At 47.3% G+C, this 24,132-nt stretch overlaps 1 protein-coding gene across 1 annotated transcript; it reads right to left on the bottom strand.

Moving 5' to 3' along the window:
• Positions 1–1,912: 1,912 nt before the first annotated feature.
• LOC147097877 (eukaryotic translation initiation factor 4E-binding protein 1-like) lies at positions 1,913–17,599 on the bottom strand. The gene is made up of 3 exons (XM_085970918.1): positions 17,292–17,599; positions 5,243–5,416; positions 1,913–2,366 (listed from the first exon to the last, which is right to left on the bottom strand). The coding sequence occupies exons 1-3, from the start codon at positions 17,422–17,424 to the stop codon at positions 2,335–2,337; spliced, it is 339 nt and encodes a 112-aa protein (XP_085827044.1). The 5' UTR covers positions 17,425–17,599; the 3' UTR covers positions 1,913–2,334.
• Between the last annotated feature and the right edge of the window lie 6,533 nt (positions 17,600–24,132).

The raw sequence follows: 24,132 nt of genomic DNA, 5'->3' as shown, positions 1-24,132 counted from the left end.
TTTGATTTAAATCTCCCCTTAACCATGTTTCAGCCTAAATGCAGCACCTCATTATGGTCATGCTATTGATTGCCAAATGTCAGCAGTATTCTGTTGGGCTTCAGGAAGGTGGCTATTTGCCTTGCCCTCATGCAGAAAGGATAAAGGATAACGGGAAAAATCTTCAACGAGTCTCAGTAACTCTCATCATGTACATGGTTAATGGATACGATTCAGTACTGCACCAGCAGTTAGAGGTAAATCCGTTCTGATCACCGTTACCTCTCTTTAGTATCAGGCAAAGTTTGAACGTGGTAACAAAGATGAGACACCTTTATCTTGGAAGTCTGCAGACTCAAGTCACCCATCTCTTTCTGAAAATCAAACACAAGAAAATATCCGCAGGGTTTGTTTCCTGATCAATGCCCAGAAGTCCATATTGGAAGGGGAGGGAAGTGGGATCTCCCATATCCTTGTTTCGGGACAGTGGGGCCAACTTTAGCGTGCCACTCGCACCATGGCTGAGTTACGGCCAATTCAGCAGACCAAAGATTGAACGTGGGACTTCCCCGATCTTTGTACATCAGCTTCTGAAGCGTGAAGGGAGCATAGAATTTACAGCAGTAGCCTGGGTATTTGGACTGTGCTCATGAACAGAAGTGAAGATGATAATCTGCTGAAAGTACACTTCATCTTTATCTTGAAAACTAAGTTTTCATATTTCTCTATGCCTCAGGTGCCTGGACTCGTATGGATTCAGTGCACTAAGCTGTACTGCAGCAAATATTGTCACTGGAGGAATGTAGACCTGATAGAAGCAAAGAAAACACTTGCAGAACGGAACTCGGGAGCGATATCTCAATGTGGCTCATGCAACAAATCGCACTGAATTTGTTCGGTTAATGCAAGTAGCAGAGCGAGCTTTTGGCTTCGTGGCAACATTCCCGCCCAAGTCAGAAGGTGCAGGGTTCGAAGCCTGCTCCCGACAGCCCTGGCGAGGGGAGATCGGCTCTACATTCTGTGAGGACATCCAGAGGAATACTGGCAGCCTGTGGGTGTCGGTGGCCCCATCTCATCATATGGGTTGTGGGAGCCCATGAAACTCTCTCGCTGTTATTTGGGACTAGCCATCCTATCGGCTGGTACAGGAAACTCTTTTTTATCCGGCACCGACGGGACCAGCGTGGTGCCGGTTTATCAAAAAGTCCGGCTTACAGAGAGGTATAGTTAAAAGGTACGAGAGCCCCGCACACAGCAACAGATGCGGGCATCCCTGTTGCTTAGCAACAGGTGCAGGAACCCCGGCCACAAGATCCAGGCGTCCCCGTTGCTTAGCAACAGGTGCAGGAACCCCGGTTACACAGCCACAGATCCAGGAATGGCCACTAATATGAAGTAAAACTTACCTGAACCTACTCCTGAATTTTGCCGGTTAACGGAGATTTCCAGTTATTTAGGTGCCGGTAAATCGAGAGTTTCCTGTATAAAGATGGTTATGGCCATGGAAGGAGCATTGACTGTTAATCAGCCTGAAAGTCCTTCCACTACTTCACACTATTCTCTCCAAGGGAAGAATGTGAAGATACAAAAAACAAACACAAGTACTGGCAGGAGATGGTGGTGCACTCTTGCGTACTCAGGTGACTCCCAATAGTTAGCAGCTTAGAGAAGATATCGATAAAGGCCATGAAGTAAAGTTAACTGGACAGCGAGGTGTTCGTCAGCATCAGAAGTGAGAGCTAAGTCATTACAATAAAGGGGAAAGCCAGTTTTACCTCCAATCTAAGCTCTATTTGACTGAGTGTGTTGCTTTAGTCATGTGTACAATGGACCAGAGTTATACACCACAAATGTACTTGATTAACAAACTCTAAACTCGGAGACATTCTGGGAAGGTTGTGAATTGTTTGAGGCAAGACGCAACAACTGCAAATTACTTAATTTCATTTTATTTATTGGCTTTCTCTCTCTCTCTCCCACCAAGAATTACATCTCTGAAAGGTTAACCTTTAGCCTCGATTACCAAAGGCGGACAAATTTGAAACCAGATTAAACAGATCAAGAACCCGAGAGACGGCCCCTCTTTACAATGCCCATCACCAACTAGAACGGTAGGTGCTCCGCCACGCACAACACGTGGCACTTACACTTTTCACAGCATTTGCAGAAGGTGCCACTGTCTGTAGCCGGACAGAAGTGGATGGATTCCATCAATGGCAGGAAATATTTGCATATTTATTTATTTTTTAAGTAGAGCTGGTGGCTTGGAGAAGACACATGGGCTGATCTACAAGCCCAGCTGGAGAGCTTCCAGGACCAAAGTTTCTCACTCTGGGGTAAACCATATGGTGCGCCTTAAATGTCCATCTCGAATTGGGCATCATCTCCTGTTAAGGCAAAACAAAAGGTGTTCAGTGACCTTTTAATGACTCCAAGTTCAAGCAACAATCAGGTGACGGTCGTTTCCCTGCCCCCTACTCCCTCCATTTCCGCCCCCCACCCCCCCCGCCCCGCCCGCAATCTATTCAGGTGGTGCTCACTTTTGGTTCAACAAGCCAGTGCAAGCCTCCAATACCTCATGGAATTTCTCGTTCTTCTCGGGAAGCACAAGGGCAAATTTGGTTGCCCATTCAACCAGGAAGGAAGCACCGCAGCATAGTCAGATTCCACGTTCCTCACACGCACACATTTTACTGGACGGTCATCCTGACTGCGAGCCCTACTGACTTTCCCCCTCGTTAGCCCATCAACACTGAAGCCAAACGCAGCGTCCTGGATGGGATTAGCCAATTCACCAATGGGCCCTAGAAATAGTAGATGCATTGCTGGTCATCTTCCAGAACTCGATAGACTCTGGAACAGTACCCATGGATTGGCGGGTAGCTAATGTTACCCCACGATTCAAAAAAGGTGGTAGAGAAAACAGGGAATTATAGACTGGTAAGCTTGACATCGGTAGTGGGGAAAATGCTAGAGTCCATTATAAAAGATGTAATAGCAGAGCACTTGGTAAGCAGTGACAGGATCGGACAAAGTCAACGGATTTACAAAAGGTAAATCATGCTTGACTAATCTACTGGAATTTTTTGAGGATGTAACTGGTAAAATAGATAAGGGAGAACCAGTGGATGTGGTGTATTTGGACTTTCAGAAGGCTTTCGATAAGGTCCCGCATAAGAGATTAGTGTGCAAAATTAAGGCACATGGGATTGGGGGCAAGGTATTGACTTGGATAGAGAACTGGTTGGCGGACAGAAAGCAAAGAGTTGGAATAAACGGGTCGTTTTCCGAGTGGCAGGCAGTGACTAGTGGGGTACCGCAAGGATCGGTCCTAGGACCCCAGCTGTTCACAATATATATTAATGATCTGGACGAGGGAATTGGATGTAATATCTTCAAATTTGCAGACGACACAAAGCTGGGTGGGAGGGTATGCTGTGAGGAGGATGTCGTGAAACTCCAGCACGATTTGGACAGGTTGGGTGATTGGGCAGAAACATGGCAAATGCACTATAATGTGGATAAATGTGAGGTTATCCACTTTGGTGGCAAAAACAGGAAGGCAGATTATTATTTGAATGGTAATAGATTGGGAGAAGGGGAAGTGCAAAGAGACCTGGGTGTTCTTGTACACCAGTCGCTGAAGGTAAGCATGCAGGTGCAGCAGGCGGTTAAGAAGGCAAATGGTATGTTGGCCTTCGTAGCGAGAGGGTTTGAGTACAAGAACAAGGATGTCTTGCTGCAGTTGTACAGGGCCTTGGTGAGACCACACCTTGAGTATTGTGTGCAGTTTTGGTCACCTTACCTGAGGAAGGACGTTCTTGCCATGGAAGGAGTGCAGCGAAGATTCACCAGGCTGATACCTGGGATGGCAGGAATGACGTATGAGGAGAGATTGTGTCGATTGGGCTTATACTCACTGGAGTTTAGAAGATTGAGAGGGGATCTCATCGAAACCTATAAAATTCTGTCAGGCCTGGACAGACTAGATGCAGGAAGGATGTTTCTGATGGCCGGGGAGTCCAGAACCAGGGGTCATAGTCTAAGGATAAGGGGTAAGCCATTTAGGACTGAAATGAGGAGGAATTTCTTCACCCAGAGAGTGGTGAACCTGTGGAATTCTCTGCCACAGAGGGCGGTGGAGGCCAGTTCATTAAGTATATTCAAGAAAGAGTTGGATATATTTCTTAAGGCTAAAGGGATCAAGGGATATGGGGAGAAGGCAGGGACAGGGTACTGAATTTGGATGATCAGCCATGATCTCATTGAATGGCGGAGCAGGCTCGAAGGGCCGAATGGCCTACTCCTGCTCCTATCTTCTATGTTTCTATGTTTCTATTGGCTTTGTAGGGCACTGGGTGGTACCATTACTCACTCGGACATTGGGTGAGTTAGAGGGAGATTTTCAACATACCTGGGTGCATTTTCACTGGTAGGGAATTTCTTCAACCAAATTATCTCCATTTTATTTTTCAACACTTATACAGAGTGCACAGGATTAATTAGTAACCATGAAAAAAAGGTTATGTCATGATATGCCCAATTAACAACCTGGGCATAAAAACTGGGAACAAAACAGATTTATGCCCAGGATTCTTCCCCCCCCCCGCCCCCTGTAAACACATTCACTTGCCAACCTCAGCCATGCTGCCCAGGTTGGGCAGCAGGTGCTTCCACACAAGGAGATAGAGACCGAGTCATCCACTGATCATGAACATTTCACAACAGCACTGGCTGTGATTTGGAAGCAGCACAGCCAACATCCATCTTGGTTGTGGACAGTGTGGTACAGGAGATTGAGAATAGGTGCTCAGAAAAGGAAACTTGCATTAACCACCTCAAGTTGCTAATGCCGATGGTGACAGAGCTGAAGGTACCAGTTCTTCACCCTCCTGTTATACAGTGGTGCCTCCAGTTTGGATAGACTAAATCTACAATAGTGCTGGTGTTAAGCGGATAATACAAACTATCACCTGAATCTTATCATTCATGAAGAAATAACTCATGAAATAACACTGGGCGGCCAGCTGGTGGCACCGTCCAAGGAGTATAAATACTCGGGCGTGGGCCCAGCTTGCCCAGGACGTTTTTGTAACCAGGAACTAGTGATGTAACTAGAATCTCATGGTTGTGAAACAGTTGATTAAAGCCTTGTTTTATACTCAAATCAAGTGCTTAGTAGTTTTCTTACGTCATCACCCTTGCCCCCAAATGCGCCCTTCACTGAAATACGAGTAACACTCCGGCTCCCACCATTACTTACCACCAGCTGCCTTCTCCTCATGGCTGTTCACGTGGTTGGCTGCCGGCTTCACCTTCTCTGTTTTACTCGGACTCGTGACACCCGGGATTTTCGGAAGGTCACGGGGAGGAGTCCTGGCCACAGGGGAATTGCGGCATTCCATGAGGAATTTGCGGTCATAAATAATGCGGGTGCCTGCAACATAAAAGCAATCCACTGATCAGGTCAACAGGGGGCCCCGAGAGCGGTTCATCACAGCTGTGTGGGGTTTGTTTTGGTCATGTTTCGCTGGGCTGCGCTGCCACGATGAGAAGGCGCTTGCTGTTTGGAACCTTTTTTGACCACAAGAGACCAGAGTGTTCCAGGTTGGATCCCCAGCCTGTGCTGACACCAATGGCACAGCAGTGTGAAGCACTTTTGAATCAGCCAGGGATCCTGCTCGAGTTCACGATCTAGTGATTCTGCTTGAAGTGTTCAGCCCGTCAGACTTGAGCACTGCAGTATATTCATCAGTTCAATACATAAATACCACGCATATTTGAGTATCTGTAGCTTGCCTTAAAATTCTCTCTCTAAGGGACTGCATTTCAAATGCTACTTTTAATTAACACCTCAAAGTCTTTATGATCTCGTAGTTCAATTCCCGGTCTGCACTGGCTTAGTTGGTCTGTTGTTTTCTTTCTGCCTCCTGCTCCCAAGTATTTCAATTTTGGAGACCATTTAGGTTCAACTCTCACCTCTTGTGGGAACCTTACCCTCGATATCCCTACCAGTTTTAGCCAAAGCATACACACAGGAGAGGGAACTGAGAGTAGGAACCAAGAGTATATCAGCTATCTGAAAGGCAAGCCTGGTCAATTCAGTCCTTCAAACCGACTTCGCTATCTTGTTTCCGACAAAGTCATGGCCATGCAACTGAAAGCGTAGTTCTGAAGTTTTTCATAAACATGTGCATGCTGTCTCTCTCACTTCTGCTTCCTTTCCCAGCCTTAATCGCTGTTATCAGCTGCAGACACAAAGTGCTTTATGCTTTATGGCTGCGCTCTCAGTAAAATGTGGGAAGTGTAACATTCTGCCAATCGCAATGTTACACGAGCAAGTCTTCGTACAGCATCACAATTTCGGTTATCTGCCGTCATGGAGGGGAGCACGCTGGTGAATCATGAAAACTGTCAGGTACAAAAAGGCATCGTCAAAATTTGGACTTAGCCAATAATACAGCAATACTGTAGGCACAGGACTGAAGGCAAGTGAGATAAAACCAGAAGAAATGCTGCGCAAACTGTGCAGGAGGATACTGCTTATGGAAGGCTTCGTCCTGTGAAAATGATGGCCGACAATCAGGAAGGTGGACAACTGGGCAGTGGACAATGCACGTCTCACGACAATACTGTCCAGGGGTTGAGTTTGACAAATTTCTCCCCTTCTCTCCTGAATGTAGCGACTCATGCTGGGGTCTGGCTGTGGCACTTCATGTGGTAGTCATGGGGGAAGACTGCACAGTGAGAGTGGCAAATGGGGGACTTAACTGGTGGGAGGGAATGGGGGAAAACATCACAATCAATCCAATCATCAGAACACATGCACCCAATCCCTTCCCAGCAGGGTTTTGGAGCACGAGTTAGGATATAGAACATTGACTGACGGTCACCAGGGAGGAAAGGGAACACTGGTCCCAGGGATTGAACTGGGATCGACCAAGTCACTTGCAGTGTATTTGTCCATTGAGCTCCTGATGAGGTCTGTTTTCCCAACCTTCTTCTGCCACTGTTGACCGATAGATATACAATAATGCTTTGTAACAAGATTTGTTCTGTCAGCCAAGAGCTATTGGGAAACTGAACACGTTCAAACCCCTTTTGAATCAACAAACATGAACTCAAGGTTACCAGAAACATAATCCAATTCGAGATAATATGAAAAGACATAACATGACCACAGCTGGTAATGTAGAAATATTTCTCTAAACAAGGAGTTCAACATCCTAAGTTAATTATATAGATTCTAAAAGGTTTCACCTCGATTTAATGTGCCAACAGATAATCTCCTTATTCCTGTCACTTGTGTGGAGTGGTGCCCGCTTGATTCTTTCCAATTCGTGTCAGCATTTGGACAGAACGTGATGGGGTCATGAGGGGAAGGTTTATTGTGCGAGTATCACCATGTGTCGGATACTGACCTCAACTTTTTATTTTATTTGTTTATGGGATGTGGGCTTCGCTGGCAAGGCCAGCATTTATTGCCCATCCCTAGTTGCCCTTGAGAAGGTGGTGGTGAGCTGCCTTCTTGAACCGCTGCAGTCCGTGTGGTGAAGGTACTCCCACAGTGCTGTTAGGGAGGGAGTTCCAGGGTTTTGACCCGGCGATGATGAAGGATCAGCGATATACTTCCAAGTCAGGATGTTGTGTGACTTGGAGGGGAATTTGGAGGTGGTGGTGTTCCACCACTGGCAGCCCGAGACAGAACTAACTGGCCCCCATCAATAAAGGGGCACAAAACGTGAGCAGTATGCGTGACAAATAACGTCAAGGAGGGATCTCAAGCCAATAATTGATGAAGCTTCTGTACAGATGATGAACTGCCCCATCTTGTGGGTTCAACATTGTGTCTGTGAATATCTAGTACTCCCTGTATTGTTACATAAAATATACTGGTTTTAATTAGCATTGAACTCAACAAGATACACCCTGTAGGATCGGACAGAATCAGGGACGATTTAAGTCAAGATAATCACCGGGTGTGTTCCCAATCACTGGTGGCCGGTCTTACTACACTAACACACCAAATAAGGGTGTGCAGTAAACAGTTCCTTATCTCCACTCAGGATTATACCTCCAAGGTGCAGGTGACTCTATAAAGCTGCATTAGCAGAGAAAGCTGGGAGTAGGTCTTACTCACGTCCCCGGTTGAGCAATGATGTCGGGCGCAGTTGCAACCAAAGAGGGGAAAGGTTAAGAAAATAAGTTGTCCGAATGAAAACTAACACTTATTAAAAAGGGGGGAAACACAGACAACAACATTTTCAAGATAGACCAATTTAGGAACACAGGAACAGGAGGCGGCCATTTCGCCCATCGAGCCTGTTCTGCCATTCAATGAGATCATGGCTGATCTGTGACCTAACTCCAGATACCTGCCTTTTCCCAAAATATCTTAATCTTCTTCACTGGTAATCAGTTGCAAGGCATTTACAATATTGTAAATCTGTCTTGGCCAATAACCAACCAACTTAAGATTCAAAAAAGTGTCCTTTTTTATATAATCAGTATCTTCCTTTTTTTTTTAAAAAGTACAGTTTGACCACTTTTTATTGGTTCGGCGCACACCAAAATTCACATTTTAACATGTGTAGAGAGTAGAACTAGGATAGTTGGGCCTACAATTAAATGAGTTTGCCTTGTATATCTGCAGCATGAATGGTCTGATGGAAGAATACTTTTGCAAGTGCAGGATGCACAAGTTGTACTCGAGTTTGGATTTCTTTGTGTTGTTGATGGCATGAATGCAAAGACCCTTGTTACGCTGCTGTAAGTCCCATAAATTACTCATTCAACAGGTTGGCTTTTAAACCTGCTCTGCAACATGTAGAATGTTAAATGCTTAACTGCCGTTAACCAGCATTGGAGACAGGCTTGGATTTCCCCAACTGTGGCAAGATATATGGGTCAACTGGAATCTCAACTCCAGGCCCTTCATTCAACTGGTGATGCAAAGCAAGCTCTTGCGCTGGGGCCCCCGACAGCTCAAATACTCGGCCGCAGCCATTCTGCGTTTGGCCTGTTAACAAGGCCGACGTGTGGATTTAGCCGATTGGCTGTTTATTAATGCTCATCACCGCTCTGTTCCAAGTGGCAACAAGATGTCAACCTCCTGACACAAAAGCCTAATTAATCAACACTTGGGGGAGTATGTAAACTTTGGATGAATTGTCCCAAGTGATTACATTATTAAGGCATTAAGTAAAATCTTGATAGTAAATCATGCTCTTAAGTACCTTGGTCTGTGTGTTCTTGTTGAACATGTTCCAGGTGGCCATTCTGCCGAGACCAATGACCCTACTGCAACATTTCACAATTTTTGATGACGGTATATTGGTCGCAAGAAGTTGAGGTCACAAGTTCATTCCCTCAATTAATCTCCACTTTATACCAATTGTTTCCATGTTTTCAGGACAGAACTTGGGCATTTCTTAACAGATTTAAGAATGAGAAGGACGAGTCTTCACGAATACTCCTTCCAGAGTGCCACTGGCAGAAACCTGGGTGCAGATCATACCATTTCCTCTGGGACGGTGACACCCAAGGGAAGACGAGCAGGAAAAATACACGTTTTTCCTCCTTACCAATTTTCTCTTCTGCCACTCCGTGCTGGGGTACGGTCCCATTGCTCAAACTAGGCCATAACTGAGTACTGTACTGCACAGGACTCTGCCAATTCAGATGTGTTCAATGATAAATTCTAGAGCTATCTGGAAGCTAGATCAAGGAGTAACTGTACTAACTGCCCTGCCTCAGAAATGTATAATAGTTTCACCGCGGTTGGCAGCCAAACGTACTGAAGTCAGACACATCACGGTTTAGCAAAGTGATGTTTGTGATCACATCATTCAGCATCTCACTGATGTGACCATTACTCTTGTCCAAGTCTGCCCCATGAGCGTTCAATCTGAGCCCGATCCCGTTATCGACTGAAGCTCACACACGTAAACTTCCAGTAGCGGTTGCTGGATAGCGATCATGGGAGGAAACTCAGGCTCATCTTTCCCCCTCCTCAAGCCAGTGTGCTGAGGCCAATTAAAGCCCTCCAACCGCAGTGGTTGCTGAGATCAACTCACAGGCTGGAGATTAAAAATGTCCTTCCTGCTCTGTATGCTCAGCCACTCACTGAAATAATGGAGGAATATTTTTTAAATGGTGATAAACTTAAATGTTGGTGTTCAGAGAGATTTAGGTGTCCTCATACAGGAAACACAGAGAGAGTTAACATGCAGGTACAGCAAGCAATGAGGAAGGCAAATGGCATGTTGGTCTTTATTGCAAGGGGGTTGGAGTATAAGAGTAAGGAAGTCTTGCTACAATTGTACAGGGCCTTGGTGAGACCACACCTGGAGTATGGTGCACAGTTTTGGTCTCCTTATCTGAGGAAAGACATACTTGCCTTAGAGCGGGTGCAGGGGGTGCAGACTAATTCCTGGGATAAGAGGGCTGTTCTACGAGGACAAACTGAGTAGATTGGGCCGATACTCTCTGGAGTTTAGAAGAATGAGAGGTGATCTCATTGAAACATATAAGATTCTGAGGGGGATTGACACGGTAGATGCGGAGAGGTTATTCCCCCTGGCTGGAGAGTCTAGAACTAGGGGGCATAGTCTCAGGATAAGGGGTTGGCCATTTAAGGCTGAGATGAGGAGGAATTTCTTTACTCAGAGGGTTGTAAATCTTTGGAATTTTCTACCCCAGAGGGCTGTGGAGGCTCAGTCATTGAGTATATTCAAGACAGAGATCGATAGATTTTTGGACTCTAAAAGGAATCGAGGGATATGGAGATCGGGCGGGAAAGTAGCGTTGAGGTCAAAGATCAGCCGTGATCTTACTGAATGGCGGAGCAGGCTCGAGGGGCCGTATGGCCCACTTGTGCTCCTAATTCTTATGTACTTAGGAGCCCCCCAAAAATAAAGATATAGGACAACAAATGTTCACTGTTTTCTTGCTTAATATAGAATGGAATCAAAAGTAAAACTTGTTCTCAGCAATTTGCTATGTTCTCACCTCAATGTACAGATAGAAGCTCAAGAGCACTTCAAAGACTTTCTTTCAAACCTCAACTATTGTGAAGAACGAACCCGCAGGTACCTGGCTCTGCACAGGAACTCAGGGTGACCAGCAGAGTTCAACTGGGTACACAAACTGTCCGACCCTGGCATTCATTGCTACTGTGACAACATGGGAACATTTCTATTAACTGCTCTTTAGATCTTATCAATACGGTGATGGGGGGGAGAGAGAGAAAGAAAAGGAGCAATTGTGGGACACCGCAGCTTTAATTGGCTGCACTCGAGACACAGCTTGTCTCATCCTCAGTTATTAACACTAAGCGCTAAGAACACATGTGGAACCTTGGTTAGACCACACTTACAGTACTGTGCACAGTTCTAGTCTCCACATTACAAAAAGGGTATAGAAGCACTGGAGAAGGTGGACAAAAGATTTACAAGAATGATACCAAAACCTAGAGGCTATAACTACTGTATCAGGAAAGACTGAACAGGCTGGGGCTAGAAGGCGGAGAGGTAACCTGATAGATGTCTTTAAAATTATGAAGGGGTTCGATAAGGTAGACGTAGAGAAGATGTTTCCACTTGTGGGGGAGGCCAGAACTAGGGGTCATAAATATAAGATAGTCACTAATAAATCCAATAAGGAATGCAGGAGAAACGTCTTTACCCAGAGAGTGGTTAGAATGTAGAATTCACCACCACATAAGAACATAAGCATTAGGAGCAGGAGTAGGCCATACGCCCCCTCGAACCTGCTCCGCCATTCAATAAGATCATGGCTGATCTTCCACCTCCCCACACTATCCCCATATCCCTCGATTCCCTTCACATCCAAAAATCTAGCGATCTCTGTCTTGAACTCAACGACTGAACATCTACAGCTCTCTGGGGTAGAGAATTCCAAAGATTCAAAACCCTCCGAGTGAAGAAATTTCTCCTCATCTCAGTCCTAAATGGCCGACCCCATATTCTGAGACTGTGACACCAAGTTCTGTGCTCGTGGTCCATCTATATGGAGTAGTTGAAGCGAATAGCAAAGATTCATTTAAGGGGAAGCTTGATAAGTACATGAGGTAGAAAGGAATAGAAGGATATGCTGATAGGGGGAGATGAAGAGGGGTACCATCCTATATTACAACAGTGGCTACATTTCAAAAGTACTTCATTGGCTGTAAAGCGCTTTGGGATGTCCTGAGGTTGTGAAAGGTGCTATAGAAATGCAAGTCTTTCTTTTGCACAGGTTCTGCTGCACGACTTGAATTCCCTAAATACCTCGATGGCAGACTGACACACTCCCGTGGACACTCTGTAAATACTGACACTCTCCTGGGGACCCTCGATGGCAGACTGACACACTCCCGTGGACACTCTGTAAATACTGACACTCTCCTGGGGACCCTCGATGGCAGACTGACACACTCCCGTGGACACTCTGTAAATACTGACACTCTCCTGGGGACCCTCGATGGCAGACTGACACACTCCCGTAGACACTCTGTAAATACTGACACTCTCCTGGGGACCCTCGATGGCAGACTGACACACTCCCGCTGACACTCTGTAAATACTGACACTCTCCTGGGGACTCTCGATGGCAGACTGACACACTCCCGCAGACACTCTGTAAATACTGACACGCTCCTGGGGACCCTCGATGGCAGACTGACACACTCCCGCAGACACTCTGTAAATACTGACACTCTCCTGGGGACCCTCGATGGCAGACTGACACACTCCCGCAGACACTCTGTAAATACTGACACTCTCCTGGGGACTCTCGATGGCAGACTGACACACTCCCGCAGACACTCTGTAAATACTGACACTCTCCTGGGGACCCTCGATGGCAGACTGACACACTCCCGTGGACACTCTGTAAATACTGACACTCTCCTGGGGACCCTCGATGGCAGACTGACACACTCCCGCAGACACTCTGTAAATACTGACACTCTCCTGGGGACCCTCGATGGCAGACTGACACACTCCCGCAGACACTCTGTAAATACTGACACTCTCCTGGGGACCCTCGATGGCAGATTAACAATCTGAGCTGCATTTCAGAATGGCACAAGCTGAACTGTGGTTCCACTCTACATCGAGTTACTGATGCACTTCAATGTCCCTTCACTGCATCGAGTCATCGAGTTATACAGCACAGAAAGAGGCCCTTCGGCCCATCGTGTCCGCGCCGGCCATCAAACCCTGTCTATTCTAATCCCATTTTCCAGCACTTGGTCCATAGCCTTGTATCATATTAAAGAAAGTGCCTTTCACGACCTCAGGACATCCCAAAGCGCAAAATTATAACCTCTGTGGTTGAATTAGTTCAATATAAACAACACCAAATTCCAAAGCCGTATTCTGACTCAGTGAGAGGGGGTTATTCAAAGAATCGTTGACCACTGTTCCAACACCTTTATAAGATTGTCGTTAGCAAGTCGAGCCATTACTTAACAGGTCAGTAACTTCCGGTCAAGACTTCTCAACCAATGCCTTGCTCGAGGGCCACTCACTGTGAGGCTCATCATACTTGCCAGGCAGTGTGATGGGACTCAGATCTGTGCCTGTAAATACGGTGAACTGCAGAATTCAATCATGTCACCGCGCACATATGCCAAGTGGAGGCAGTATACTTCCCCACAGGAAAAGAAACCGAGGCCCCGTCTGTCCTCTCAGATAGACACAAAAGATCCTACGGCACTGTTTCGAAGAAGAGAAAGGAAGTTCTCCCTGTGTCACAGAATCACAGAAACCCCACAGTGCAGATAGAGGCCATTTCGGCCCATCGAGCCTGCACCAACACATATCCCACCCGATACCCATAACCCCTACACCAACACATATCCCACCCTATCCCCGTAACCCCACGTATTTAATCCCCCTAACACTCCTGGGGCCAATATTTATCCCTCAACCAACATCAGTCAAACAGATTATCTGGTCATTATCACATTAATGTGTGCGGGAGCTTGCTGTGCACAAATTGGCTGCCGCACTTTCTACATTACAACAGTGACTGCGGTTCAAATGTATTTCCTTGGCTGTAAAGTGGCTTGGGACGTCCCGAGCTAGTAGAAGGCGCTACGTATATAAATGCAAGTCTTTCTTTCATACAAGCAATTGAAATACTTTGTGGAACTATTGTGCAATAAAGCAAAGTTAAGTCCGCACGCACCTGCAGAAACATCAGCACCGATGGGTGCAACACCCTTGTGCAAACATCGTCAACCGCCGCAAGGGGAGATTGAAACTGCCCAAAACTAATAGTTTTTTTACGTTAAATTTCTGGGAAACTCCAAACTGTTCGGCTCCCGAAAGATCTGGTGGGTGCCATACTGAGCAGAATGTTCCAGGTTAGATTCTTTGGTTTATGCCGAGTTAGCCAGGGCACGGGTGGGCAGCGACAATTTGGCCCCGGCTCCTCGGGAGTTCAGGAGGGCTAGTTTTAAACCTCAGCCAGCATTCCCACTCCTCATCACTTGCGCTAAAAAGCACGTGCGTGAACGTTCTAAGGTGAGCTAAGGTTCGGCTGACCAATTTATACATGAATTGCAACTTGTACAGGGCCCAGCACCTGTTGTGAAAGAGACAGTTTGCTTCAAGGCAGAAAATTGAAAACAAGTGACAGAATGCTTCAATTTGCCAATGTAGGAGGTAGGGTGGCCAATATTGCAAACAACTGGCTCTGGATAATTAAAAAGTTGATCAGATGTTCATAGAATCATACAAGTTTATGGCACAGAAAGCGGCCATTCGACCCATCGTGTCTGTGCTATATCCAGCCTAATCCCACTTACCAGCTCTTGGCCTGTAGCCCTGTAGGTTACGGCACTTCAAGTGCATATCCAAGTACTTCTTAAATGTGATGAGGGGTTCTGCCTCTACCACCCTTTCAGGCAGTGAGTTCCAGACCTCCACCACCCTCTGGGTGAAAACATTTCTCCTCAACTAATCCTGCCAATTACTTTAAATCTCTGCCCCCTGGTTATTGACCTCTCTGCTAAGGGAAACAGGTCCTTCCAAACCACTCTATCTAGGCCCCTCATAATTTCATACACTGGTTCCTAGATGACCATTTTCAATGAATGCATTGAGAAAAGCAAGACTGAAAGCACACCACTTATATAGTGACAGTAACTAGAATCATTCAGCCAGCTTGGCAGGGCTCAACTATTATGCAGCCAGTAACAACAACCACCAAAGCCACAGAATGAATTAAGTTGTACGGGAATAGGCACAGGTCTTGCATCAGCTGCTGATATGCCAGTATTCATCATTCACAATTGCTTCACATCAGGTCAGCGATCAGCACTGGCTTCAGCAGTCATTTCCCCAATGCCAGGTCACAATCACACTCCATTAAAACAGAACTGGAAACGGTAAATAATTTAAATGTACATCAAATAAAAATGAACAGAAAAACCTATGCGGATTTCAAATGCCACTCAAATCTGCCTTTAAGGATTGAAGTGCCTGAACAGTTCAAATAAAATTTGTTTCGATAAAATCATGTTTGACAACTGATAAGAGGGAAGAACATTTCACAGTAACGGGCCTCAATAATGCTGCAAAAACCTGCAGACGTTGGAACTCATGATCTCCGAGTGTCAAAGGTTCAGAACACACAAGCAACCTACTATACTAAGTGATACGAAAATCCAAATCTTTATGCAAATATACAGAAAAATTAGTTATTTTGAGGTTATAACCTAATCTCAGGCCCCGAGAGATTATGAAGTAGTCCTCGTGGTTTGAAACATCATGTGATCCTCTCGCTCACTCTGCTGCCTTATCATTAATATCACTTGGTCATTGTCTTGCATTTAATTAATACAGTCGTGAAGAATTGTTTTCCTCCCAAATGTGACAATATTGTTGGTAAGGCTTTAAAAAAAAGGGAGGGCCAAGGGGGGGGAAGGGGCTTAGTGGGACAGTGGGGGAGGGGCTTAGGGGGCAGTGGGGGGAGGGGCTTAGGGGGAGGGGCTTGGGGCAGTGGGGGGAGGGGCTTGGGGGCAGTGGGGGGAGGGGCTTGGGGGCAGTGGGGGGAGGGGCTTGGGGGGCAGGGGCTTGGGGGCAGTGGGGGGAGGGGCTTGGGGGGCAGTGGGGGGAGGGGCTTGGGGGCAGTGGGGGGAGGGGCTTGGGGGCAGTGGGGGGAGGGGCTTGGGGGCAGTGGGGGGAGGGGCTTGGGGGCAGTGGGGGGAGGGGCTTGGGGGCAGTGGGGGGAGGGGCTTGGGGGCAGTGGGGGGAGGGGCTTGGGGGCAGTGGGGGGAGGGGCTTGGAGGCAGTGGGGGGAGGGGCTTGGGGGCAGTGGGGGGAGGGGTTGGGGGCAGTGGGGGGAGGGGTTGGGGCCGTGGGGGGAGGGGCTTGGGGCAGTGGGGGAGGGGCTTGGGGGCAGTGGGGGGAGGGCTTGGGGGCAGTGGGGGGGAGGGGCTTGGGGGCAGTGGCTTGGGGGCAGTGGGGGAGGGGCTTGGGGGCAGTGGGGGGAGGGGTTGGGGGGAGGGGTTGGGGGCAGTGGGGGGAGGGGCTGGGGGAGCAGTGGGGGGAGGGGCTGGGGGGGCAGTGGGGAGGAGGGGCTGGGGGGGCAGGGGCTGAGGGGGCATGGGGGAGGGGCTGAGGGGGCATGGGGGAGGGGCTGGGGCAGTGGGGGGAGGGGCTGGGGGGGCAGTGGGGGGAGGGGCGGGGGGGCAGGGGCTGGGGGCAGTGGGGGGAGGGGCTGGGGGGCAGTGGGGGGGCTGAGGGAGCAGTGGGGGGGGCTGAGGGAGCAGTGGGGGGAAGGGGCTGAGGAGGCAGTGGGGGGAGGGGCAGTGGGGGCAGGGGCTGAGGGAGCATGGGGAGGGGCTGAGGGGGCATGGGCTGAGGGGCTGGGGGGCAGTGGGGGGAGGGGCTGGGGGCAGTGGCTGGGGGCAGTGGGGGGAGAGGCTGGGGGCAATGGGGGGGAGGGGCTGGGGGGCAGTGGGGGGAGGGGCTGGGGGGGGGCAGGGGCTGAGGGGATAGTGGGGGGAGGGGCTGAGGGGGCAGTGGGGGGAGGGGCTGAGGAGGCAGTGGGGGGAGGGGCTGGGGGGCAGTGGCTGGGGGCAGTGGGGGGAGGGGCTGGGGGCAGTGGCTTGGGAGGCAGTGAGGGAGGGGCTTGGGGCAGTGAGGGAGGGGCTTGGGGGGCAGTGGGGGAGGGGCTTGGGGGCAGTGGGGGAGGGGCTTAGGAGGGGGCAGTGGGGGAGGGGCTTAGGAGGGGCAGTGGGGGGAGGGGCTTAGGGGGGCAGTGGGGGAGGGGCACCATTTTGCGCCGTTCCTTACCTCCCGGCGTGGTGCTGAAGAGCGTGCCCCCGGGGGTGGTGCTGTAGTCATGCGGCAGCTGGCCGGAGTCGCTGACGGTCACCCGTCGGGTGGGGATGGCGCGGCTCTCGGTTTTCTGCGCCGGGCCCGACATCCTGGGAGTGGGCCTGAACTCGCTTCCCTCTCCCCCTCACACACTCTCTCACTGAGCGCCGACACCCTGGCCCTCGCCTCACTCTGCCCCCTCCAGGCCCCGCACAACGCGCAACCAGGCCCCGAGCGCCCTGCCACCAACTACAACAGCCGGCCTCCCGGGCCCGCGTCATCCTCGGCTCCCCCTCCGGAAATAGCCGAGCGCCTTCGGGCCGACCCGCTCCCGCCGAGTCTTACGTCATCTTCGGTGCTCCCCGCCGGAAAGAGCCGAGCGCCTTCGGGCCGACCCGCTCCCGCCGAGTCACGTCATCCACGGCTCCCCCTCCGGAAAGAGCCGAGCGTCTTCGGCTCCCCGCTGCTGCCAGCCCCGGGCTGAGCGCTCACTGTCAGGAAGCCGTTCGGCCCACGGTGTCCGTGCTCGCTCTTTCTTTCCCAATCCCAATCTCTCTCCCTACTCTGTATCTTCCTCTGTTTGAAATATTTTAGCAATTTTCCCTTTAAAGATTCAATGATCTCTGCTTTACCCACTAACTAGTGGTAAATTGCTTTAACCACTATCTACTAGTGGTAAATTACTTTAACCACTAACTACTGTTGGTGAATTGCTTTAATCACTAACTAGTGGTGAATTGCTTTAACCACTAACTACTATTGGTGAATTGCTTTAATCGCTATCTACTAGTGGTAAATTACTTTAACCACTAACTACTGTTGGTGAATTGCTTTAATCACTAACTAGTGGTGAATTGCTTTAACCACTAACTACTATTGGTGAATTGCTTTAATCGCTATCTACTCGTGGTAAATTACTTTAACCACTAACTACTGTTGGTGAATTGCTTTAACCACTAACTAGTGGTGAATTGCTTTAACCACTAACTACTATTGGTGAATTGCTTTAACCACTATCTGCTCGTGGTAAATTGCTTTAACCACTAACTAGTGGTGAATTGCTTTAACTACTATCTACTGGTGGTAAATTGCTTTAACCACTAACTACTATTGGTGAATTGCTTTAACCACTAACTAGTGGTGAATTGCTTTAACTACTATCTATTGGTGGTAAATTGCTTTAACCACTAACTACTAGTGGTGAACGCTCAGTTTGATGTGGTACAGAGCTATACAGATGGAACGGTGCTGAGGTGGATTCTGCCTCCTGTTGAGTTTGCTGATCACGATTATGGGCAGTGCCTTTAGCTTTGGTGCATCTGGGATAGTTGGTGGAATCAGCTATGGTTCCCTCTTTCGATCGCTATCCAGTGACACCAAGAAAAGAGTCTTCACAAGAAACTACTCTTGTGAAATCCACATCATTAGACTTTTTGTTAAAAACTTAAATAGAGAGAAAGACTTTTCACAGCCTCAGGACATCCCAAAGCGCTTTACAGCCAATGAAGTACTTTTGAAGTGTAGCCACTGTTGCAAAGCAGCAAACACAGCAGCCAATTTGTGTACAACAAGCTCCCACAAATAGCAATGTGATAATGACCAGAGAATTTTTTTTAGTTCTGTTGATTGATAAATATTGGCCAGGACACTGGGTAGAACCTCCCAACTCTTCTTTGAAATAGTGCCATAGGTTATTTTACATCCTCCTGAGATGGCAGACGGGGCCTCGCTTTAACGTCTCATCTAAAAGACAGCACTCCCTCAGTACTGCACTGGAGTGTGAGCCAGGATTATGAGCTCAAGTCTCTGGAGTGGGAGTGACGCATGCAATTTTAAAATCCAAAAGGCACAACTCCTGAATCTACAGAGTTTTGGATAATTTGGACTAACAGCCCTGTGACATATTGCAGATATGCTTGGTTCAAGTTTCGCATTCCTGAGTTTGCTCAAATAGATCAACGAGATTCCAAACTCCCATTGCCAGGTTTGCCAACTTGAACCCAAAGAGAGTTGCTTACTCCTCCTCCAGGAAGGAATCAGAGAAAAAAACCAGGGGAGAACATTTAAAGCACAGGTCAATCACTTTCGTTTGCAGCTCCCTGTTCCCAATGCAGCACCTTTGAAATTCATTTCCAGAGCTGCCACTGCTGGCATGCTGAATATGTTTGCAGAGACATCCAAGCTTGTGTAGAAAAATTACTTAACAGAATATCTTTGACTAAAAGCTGTGGGGATGCAGGAAATTGCCTTTCACAGGAGATGCGTTATTCCAGGTGACACATAAAGTGACTGATTGATGTTCACTGCATCAACGTTGCAGCATTAATGAGCAGTGAAACAAAGTGATAGGACACAGTTTCACAGCTGCAGCATCCTCACAGGAGGACGTCCCAGTCTGTGGGAGCAGGGCATTTGCCTGCCCATTATAAATCAAGCTTCCTCCCAAGCCCTACTCTTGTCACAAAAGTTAGTTTCCAAAGTTGACCCCAGGCTTCTTCTGATATGTGTATGTAGTGTGCAGTAAGGCATACAATATTCCACTGTATTTCTAAACTTGCTACAGGATAGCATGTAGGATTCTACGATGGCTCACATTACTTCAGAGGATGGATAATACCAGCAATGCAAGACATTTTTCAAAACAGGCTAAACCATGAGACAAGTTTATTCACAAATGCAATTGCATTTAGAAGTAAACGGTATAGGTGAGATAGTTAACAGTACAACACAATACTCGGAGTCTGGAGATAGATGATCTGGTCATTATCATGTTTGTGGGACCGTGCTGTGCGCAAATTGGCTACCACATTTCCTACATTACAACAGTGACTACACTTCAACATTACACAAATTAGGGTTGTATTCCCTAGAATTTAGAAGGTTAAGGGGTGATCTGATGGAAGTTTTCAAGATATTAAGGGGAACAGATAAGGTAGATAGAGAGAAACTATTTCCGCTGGTTGGGGAGTCTAGGACTAGGGGGCATAGTCTAAAAATTAGAGCCAGACCTTTTGGGAGTGAAATTAGGAAACACTTCTACACACAAAGGGTGGTAGAAGTTTGGAACTCTCTTCCGCAAACGGCAGTTGATGCTAGATCAATTGTTAATTTTAAATCGGAGATTGATAGCTTTCTGTTCACCAAAGATATTAAGGGATATGGGCCAAAGGTGGGTATTTGGAGTTAGGTCGCAGATCAGGCATGATCTCATTGAATGGCAGAGCAGGTTCGAGGGGCTGAATGGCCTCCTACTGTTCCTACTTCGTTGGATGTAAAGTGCTTCAGGACATCCTGAGGTCATGAAAGGTGCTCTTTAAGTACAAGTCTTTCTTTTCTTTGACCAAGCTTTTGGTCACCTGTCCTAATATCTCTTTACGTGGCTCAGTGTCAAATTTTGTCTGATAATGCTTGTGTTAAGTGCTTTGGGACTTTTTACTGTGTTAAAGGCACTGCAAGCCAAGTCTGGAGGTAACAAAAGCACGGACCGAAAATCCTGTTGGAGAGAACAGAACGACTTGAAGGTGGGCATTCCTGGACGAGAAGTGGCCGTGAATTGGCCGTGAATTAAACATCAAAACCAAACCAAAATACTGCAGATGCTGGAAATCTGAAATAAACACAAAAAATGCTGGAAACACTCAGCAGGTCATACAGCATCAACTGATTGATTCTATTACACTAAGATCTCAAGCCTGCGTGAAAGGCTTACTGTGGGAGACTTCAAAGCACAGTTCCTAAAAATGTCAGAATTTGCAACAAAAAATATCAAGTGCGATAAGTAAAGCATTACTGCCTTGAAATGATTGTTTGCAATATTTAAAAGGAACGTTCGTTCAATTTTTCACCATATATATTAATTACATGGACAAGAGTTGTATATCCAAGTTTGCAGATGACACTAAGTTAGGAAGCACAGTAAGTGGTGGGGATGGTAGCAGGAAGTTGCAAAGCAACATAGAAAGACAAAGTGAGCAGGCAAAACTATGGCAGAGGGAGGTCGGTTGTGGGGAAGTGTGAAATCATCCAGTTTGGATCTGAAAAAGACAAATCAGAACATTTTCTTAATGGTAAAAGACCAGAAGCTGCAGCGGAGCAAAGGGATTCAGGTGTCCATGTGTACACATCACTGAAAGATAGTGCACAGATACAAACCCTAATCAGAAAGGCTAACAGAACATTGGCCTGTATCTCAAGGGAGTTGGAATGCAAAAGTGAGAAAGTGATGGTTCAGTACAGAGTACAGAGCCTTGGTCAGACCCCATCTGGAGTTCTGCTTTCAGCTTTGGGCACCACCCCTCAGGGAGGATATATTGGCCTCAAGGGTTGTTTAGCTGATAATTTAATTCTTTAAACACACTGGTATTTTATTTATAATTGCAAAATACTGCGGATGCTGGAAATCTGAAATAACAACAGAAAATGCTGGAAATACTCAGCAGGCCAGGCAGCATCCGTGGAGAGAGAAACAGAGTTAAATTAATATTAGCTATCCTTGTTTATCGCTTGTTTTTGAGATTTTGATTGATACCTAATGTTGTTCAGGCTAAAATGTCACCACTGTAATCTTTACCTAACTGAATAAATGGGAGCACAATAAATACTGTGACGAGTGGTTTGAGAGTTAATAGTTCTGCAAAAATGTATTTTAATAAAACTAGTGATCTCCTCTCATTTACAACAACTTTATTCTGGGAAGACTTTCTGAACCAGTGTTAGAACTCATGAAAATCATGTGCTGAAGAAGACTTTACAAGATGTTTGTTAATGCATTGGTAGACATTGTGGTGAATAACCAGCATTATATCATATTTATTGAAGCAATGCTACTCAATCAATCAGTGATACGCTTATCAATTACTCCATAAAAGGCGATGAATTAGGAAAGTAATGAAAAGGTTTTTATTAACTAAAGAACATAGCATGCCTCTCGTGGCCAACTGGTTCCAAGAAGGAAGTGGGTTGCCGAAACACCCACCTTTATACCTGCTCATGTGGGCGGAGCCAGCTGAGGCATGCATTGGTACACAGCGCCAACCAGAGGTAACAATATGCAATAACGATAACAGTAGGATACAATAACAGTGGTTTACCACAATCAGTAGCAACATTTTTGCAGGAGGCGGCGGGGGAAGAGCCGGGCCGAACTACGGTGTGTCTCTTCCCCCCCTTCTCCACCCCTCTCTCTCTCCTCGCTTCCCTGAGGTGACTGGAGTGGATTCACTCGGTGATTGAGGGTTGCGGGGGAGAGAAAGTCTCCCCTGTCCCCGGGGAGATCCGTGCTCCTGTCGTCAGGGCCACAACATCGAGAGTCAGCGGCCAGACATCCTACGAAACCCAGGCAGAGAGGAGCTGTGAGAAGGAGGGAGGAGGACAGTAGGAGTATGTGTGTGCTAGGCCAACGTAGCAGAGCCTGGTCTCCAATCGTCTTGGATCCCCTTGCCTTTGGACCAAGACCTTGCTCTGTCAAGCCCGTATGGTAGCTGGTGTGCAACGGCCACCCCACGTTAAAAGAATTCACGCACAGGCATCTTCCACCCTTTAAAATGAAGTTCGGGACCTGGAACGTTAGGACCCTCAGTGGGCTCATCAGTCACCTGAGAACTAATTTTTAATGTGGAAGCAAGTCGTCCTCAGTGCCGAGGGACTGCCTAAGAAGAAGACAGCACAGATTCACCAAAATGACGCCAGGGTTTAAAGGTTTAAATAATGAGGAAAAGTTGCATAGACTAGGCTTGTATTCCCTTGAGTTTAGAAGGTTGAGGGGTGATCTCGTCGAGGCATTTAGAATGATAAAAGGATTTGATGAGGTTCATACAGGGAAACTATTTCCTCCGGTGGGGGGGAATTCAGAAGGAAAGGACATCATAAAAACTTAGAGCCAGGCCATTTCGGAGTGAAATGAGGAAGTACAAAGGGTAGTGGAAATCTGGAACACTCTCTCCTTACAGGCTGTTGATACTGGGGGGTCAATTGAAAGTTCCAAGACTGAGATCGATAGATTTTTGTTAGGTAAGTGTATCAAGGGATATGGAACAAAGACGGGTAAATTACGTTGAGGCATAGATCAGCCATGATCTAATTGGACAGACTGAAGGGGCTGAATGGCCTTCTCCTGATCCTATGATTGAGTGGTCCAGTGGGTTAAACATCAAGCTTTCATCTGTGGACTGCAGGCACAAACTACAGCCCAGATGGAACATCTCCTCTGCCTGTTGAATGTAAGGGTTGTGCATGACATGGTTTTAGATAGTCTCAATCCAGTTCCCAGTGGGCACAGGCACAAACTCAGAAATCTAAAGCAGAAAGGCCGTAACGATTGCAGGGGTAGGAAGTGGAAAATTCCGAATTTTACAGTCAGGACTGCTCTTCTGAAGGCACATGGTGAAGATTCTGTCTGTATACATTTAACAAATTCATAAAACTATTTATGAAGAACACGTGTATTATTTCACACAGGCAATCTTCCTCCCTTGTTAACCAACATCCCTAAAGCAGACGCTCTGGTCATTTGAGCTCACTGCTGTTTGTGGGAGCTTGCTGTGCATAACTTGGCTGCTGCGTTTACAACAGTGACTACACTTCAAAAGTCCTTCAATTGGCAATGAAGGGTTTTGGGATGTCCTGAGGTTACAAAAGGTGCTGTAATCTTGGAGCAAAGTAGAGAGACTTTTCCTGCGCAGCTGACAGTCGCACTTGGTGATGATGCTCAGAGATGACTGTGTTCCAGAACTGAGACCCATCACCTTAATGAGTCCGCAGTGCACGCCAATAAAAATTAAACATTGTTTATTTGGTTGAAAAATGATTAACAAGAAGA

This window comes from Somniosus microcephalus, chromosome 30 (assembly GCF_052327205.1).
Source record: "Somniosus microcephalus isolate GS21.2 chromosome 30, FLI_Smic_1.0, whole genome shotgun sequence".
Classification (NCBI taxonomy): domain Eukaryota; kingdom Metazoa; phylum Chordata; class Chondrichthyes; order Squaliformes; family Somniosidae; genus Somniosus; species Somniosus microcephalus.
This window is presented reverse-complemented; position numbering and strand designations above follow the sequence as displayed.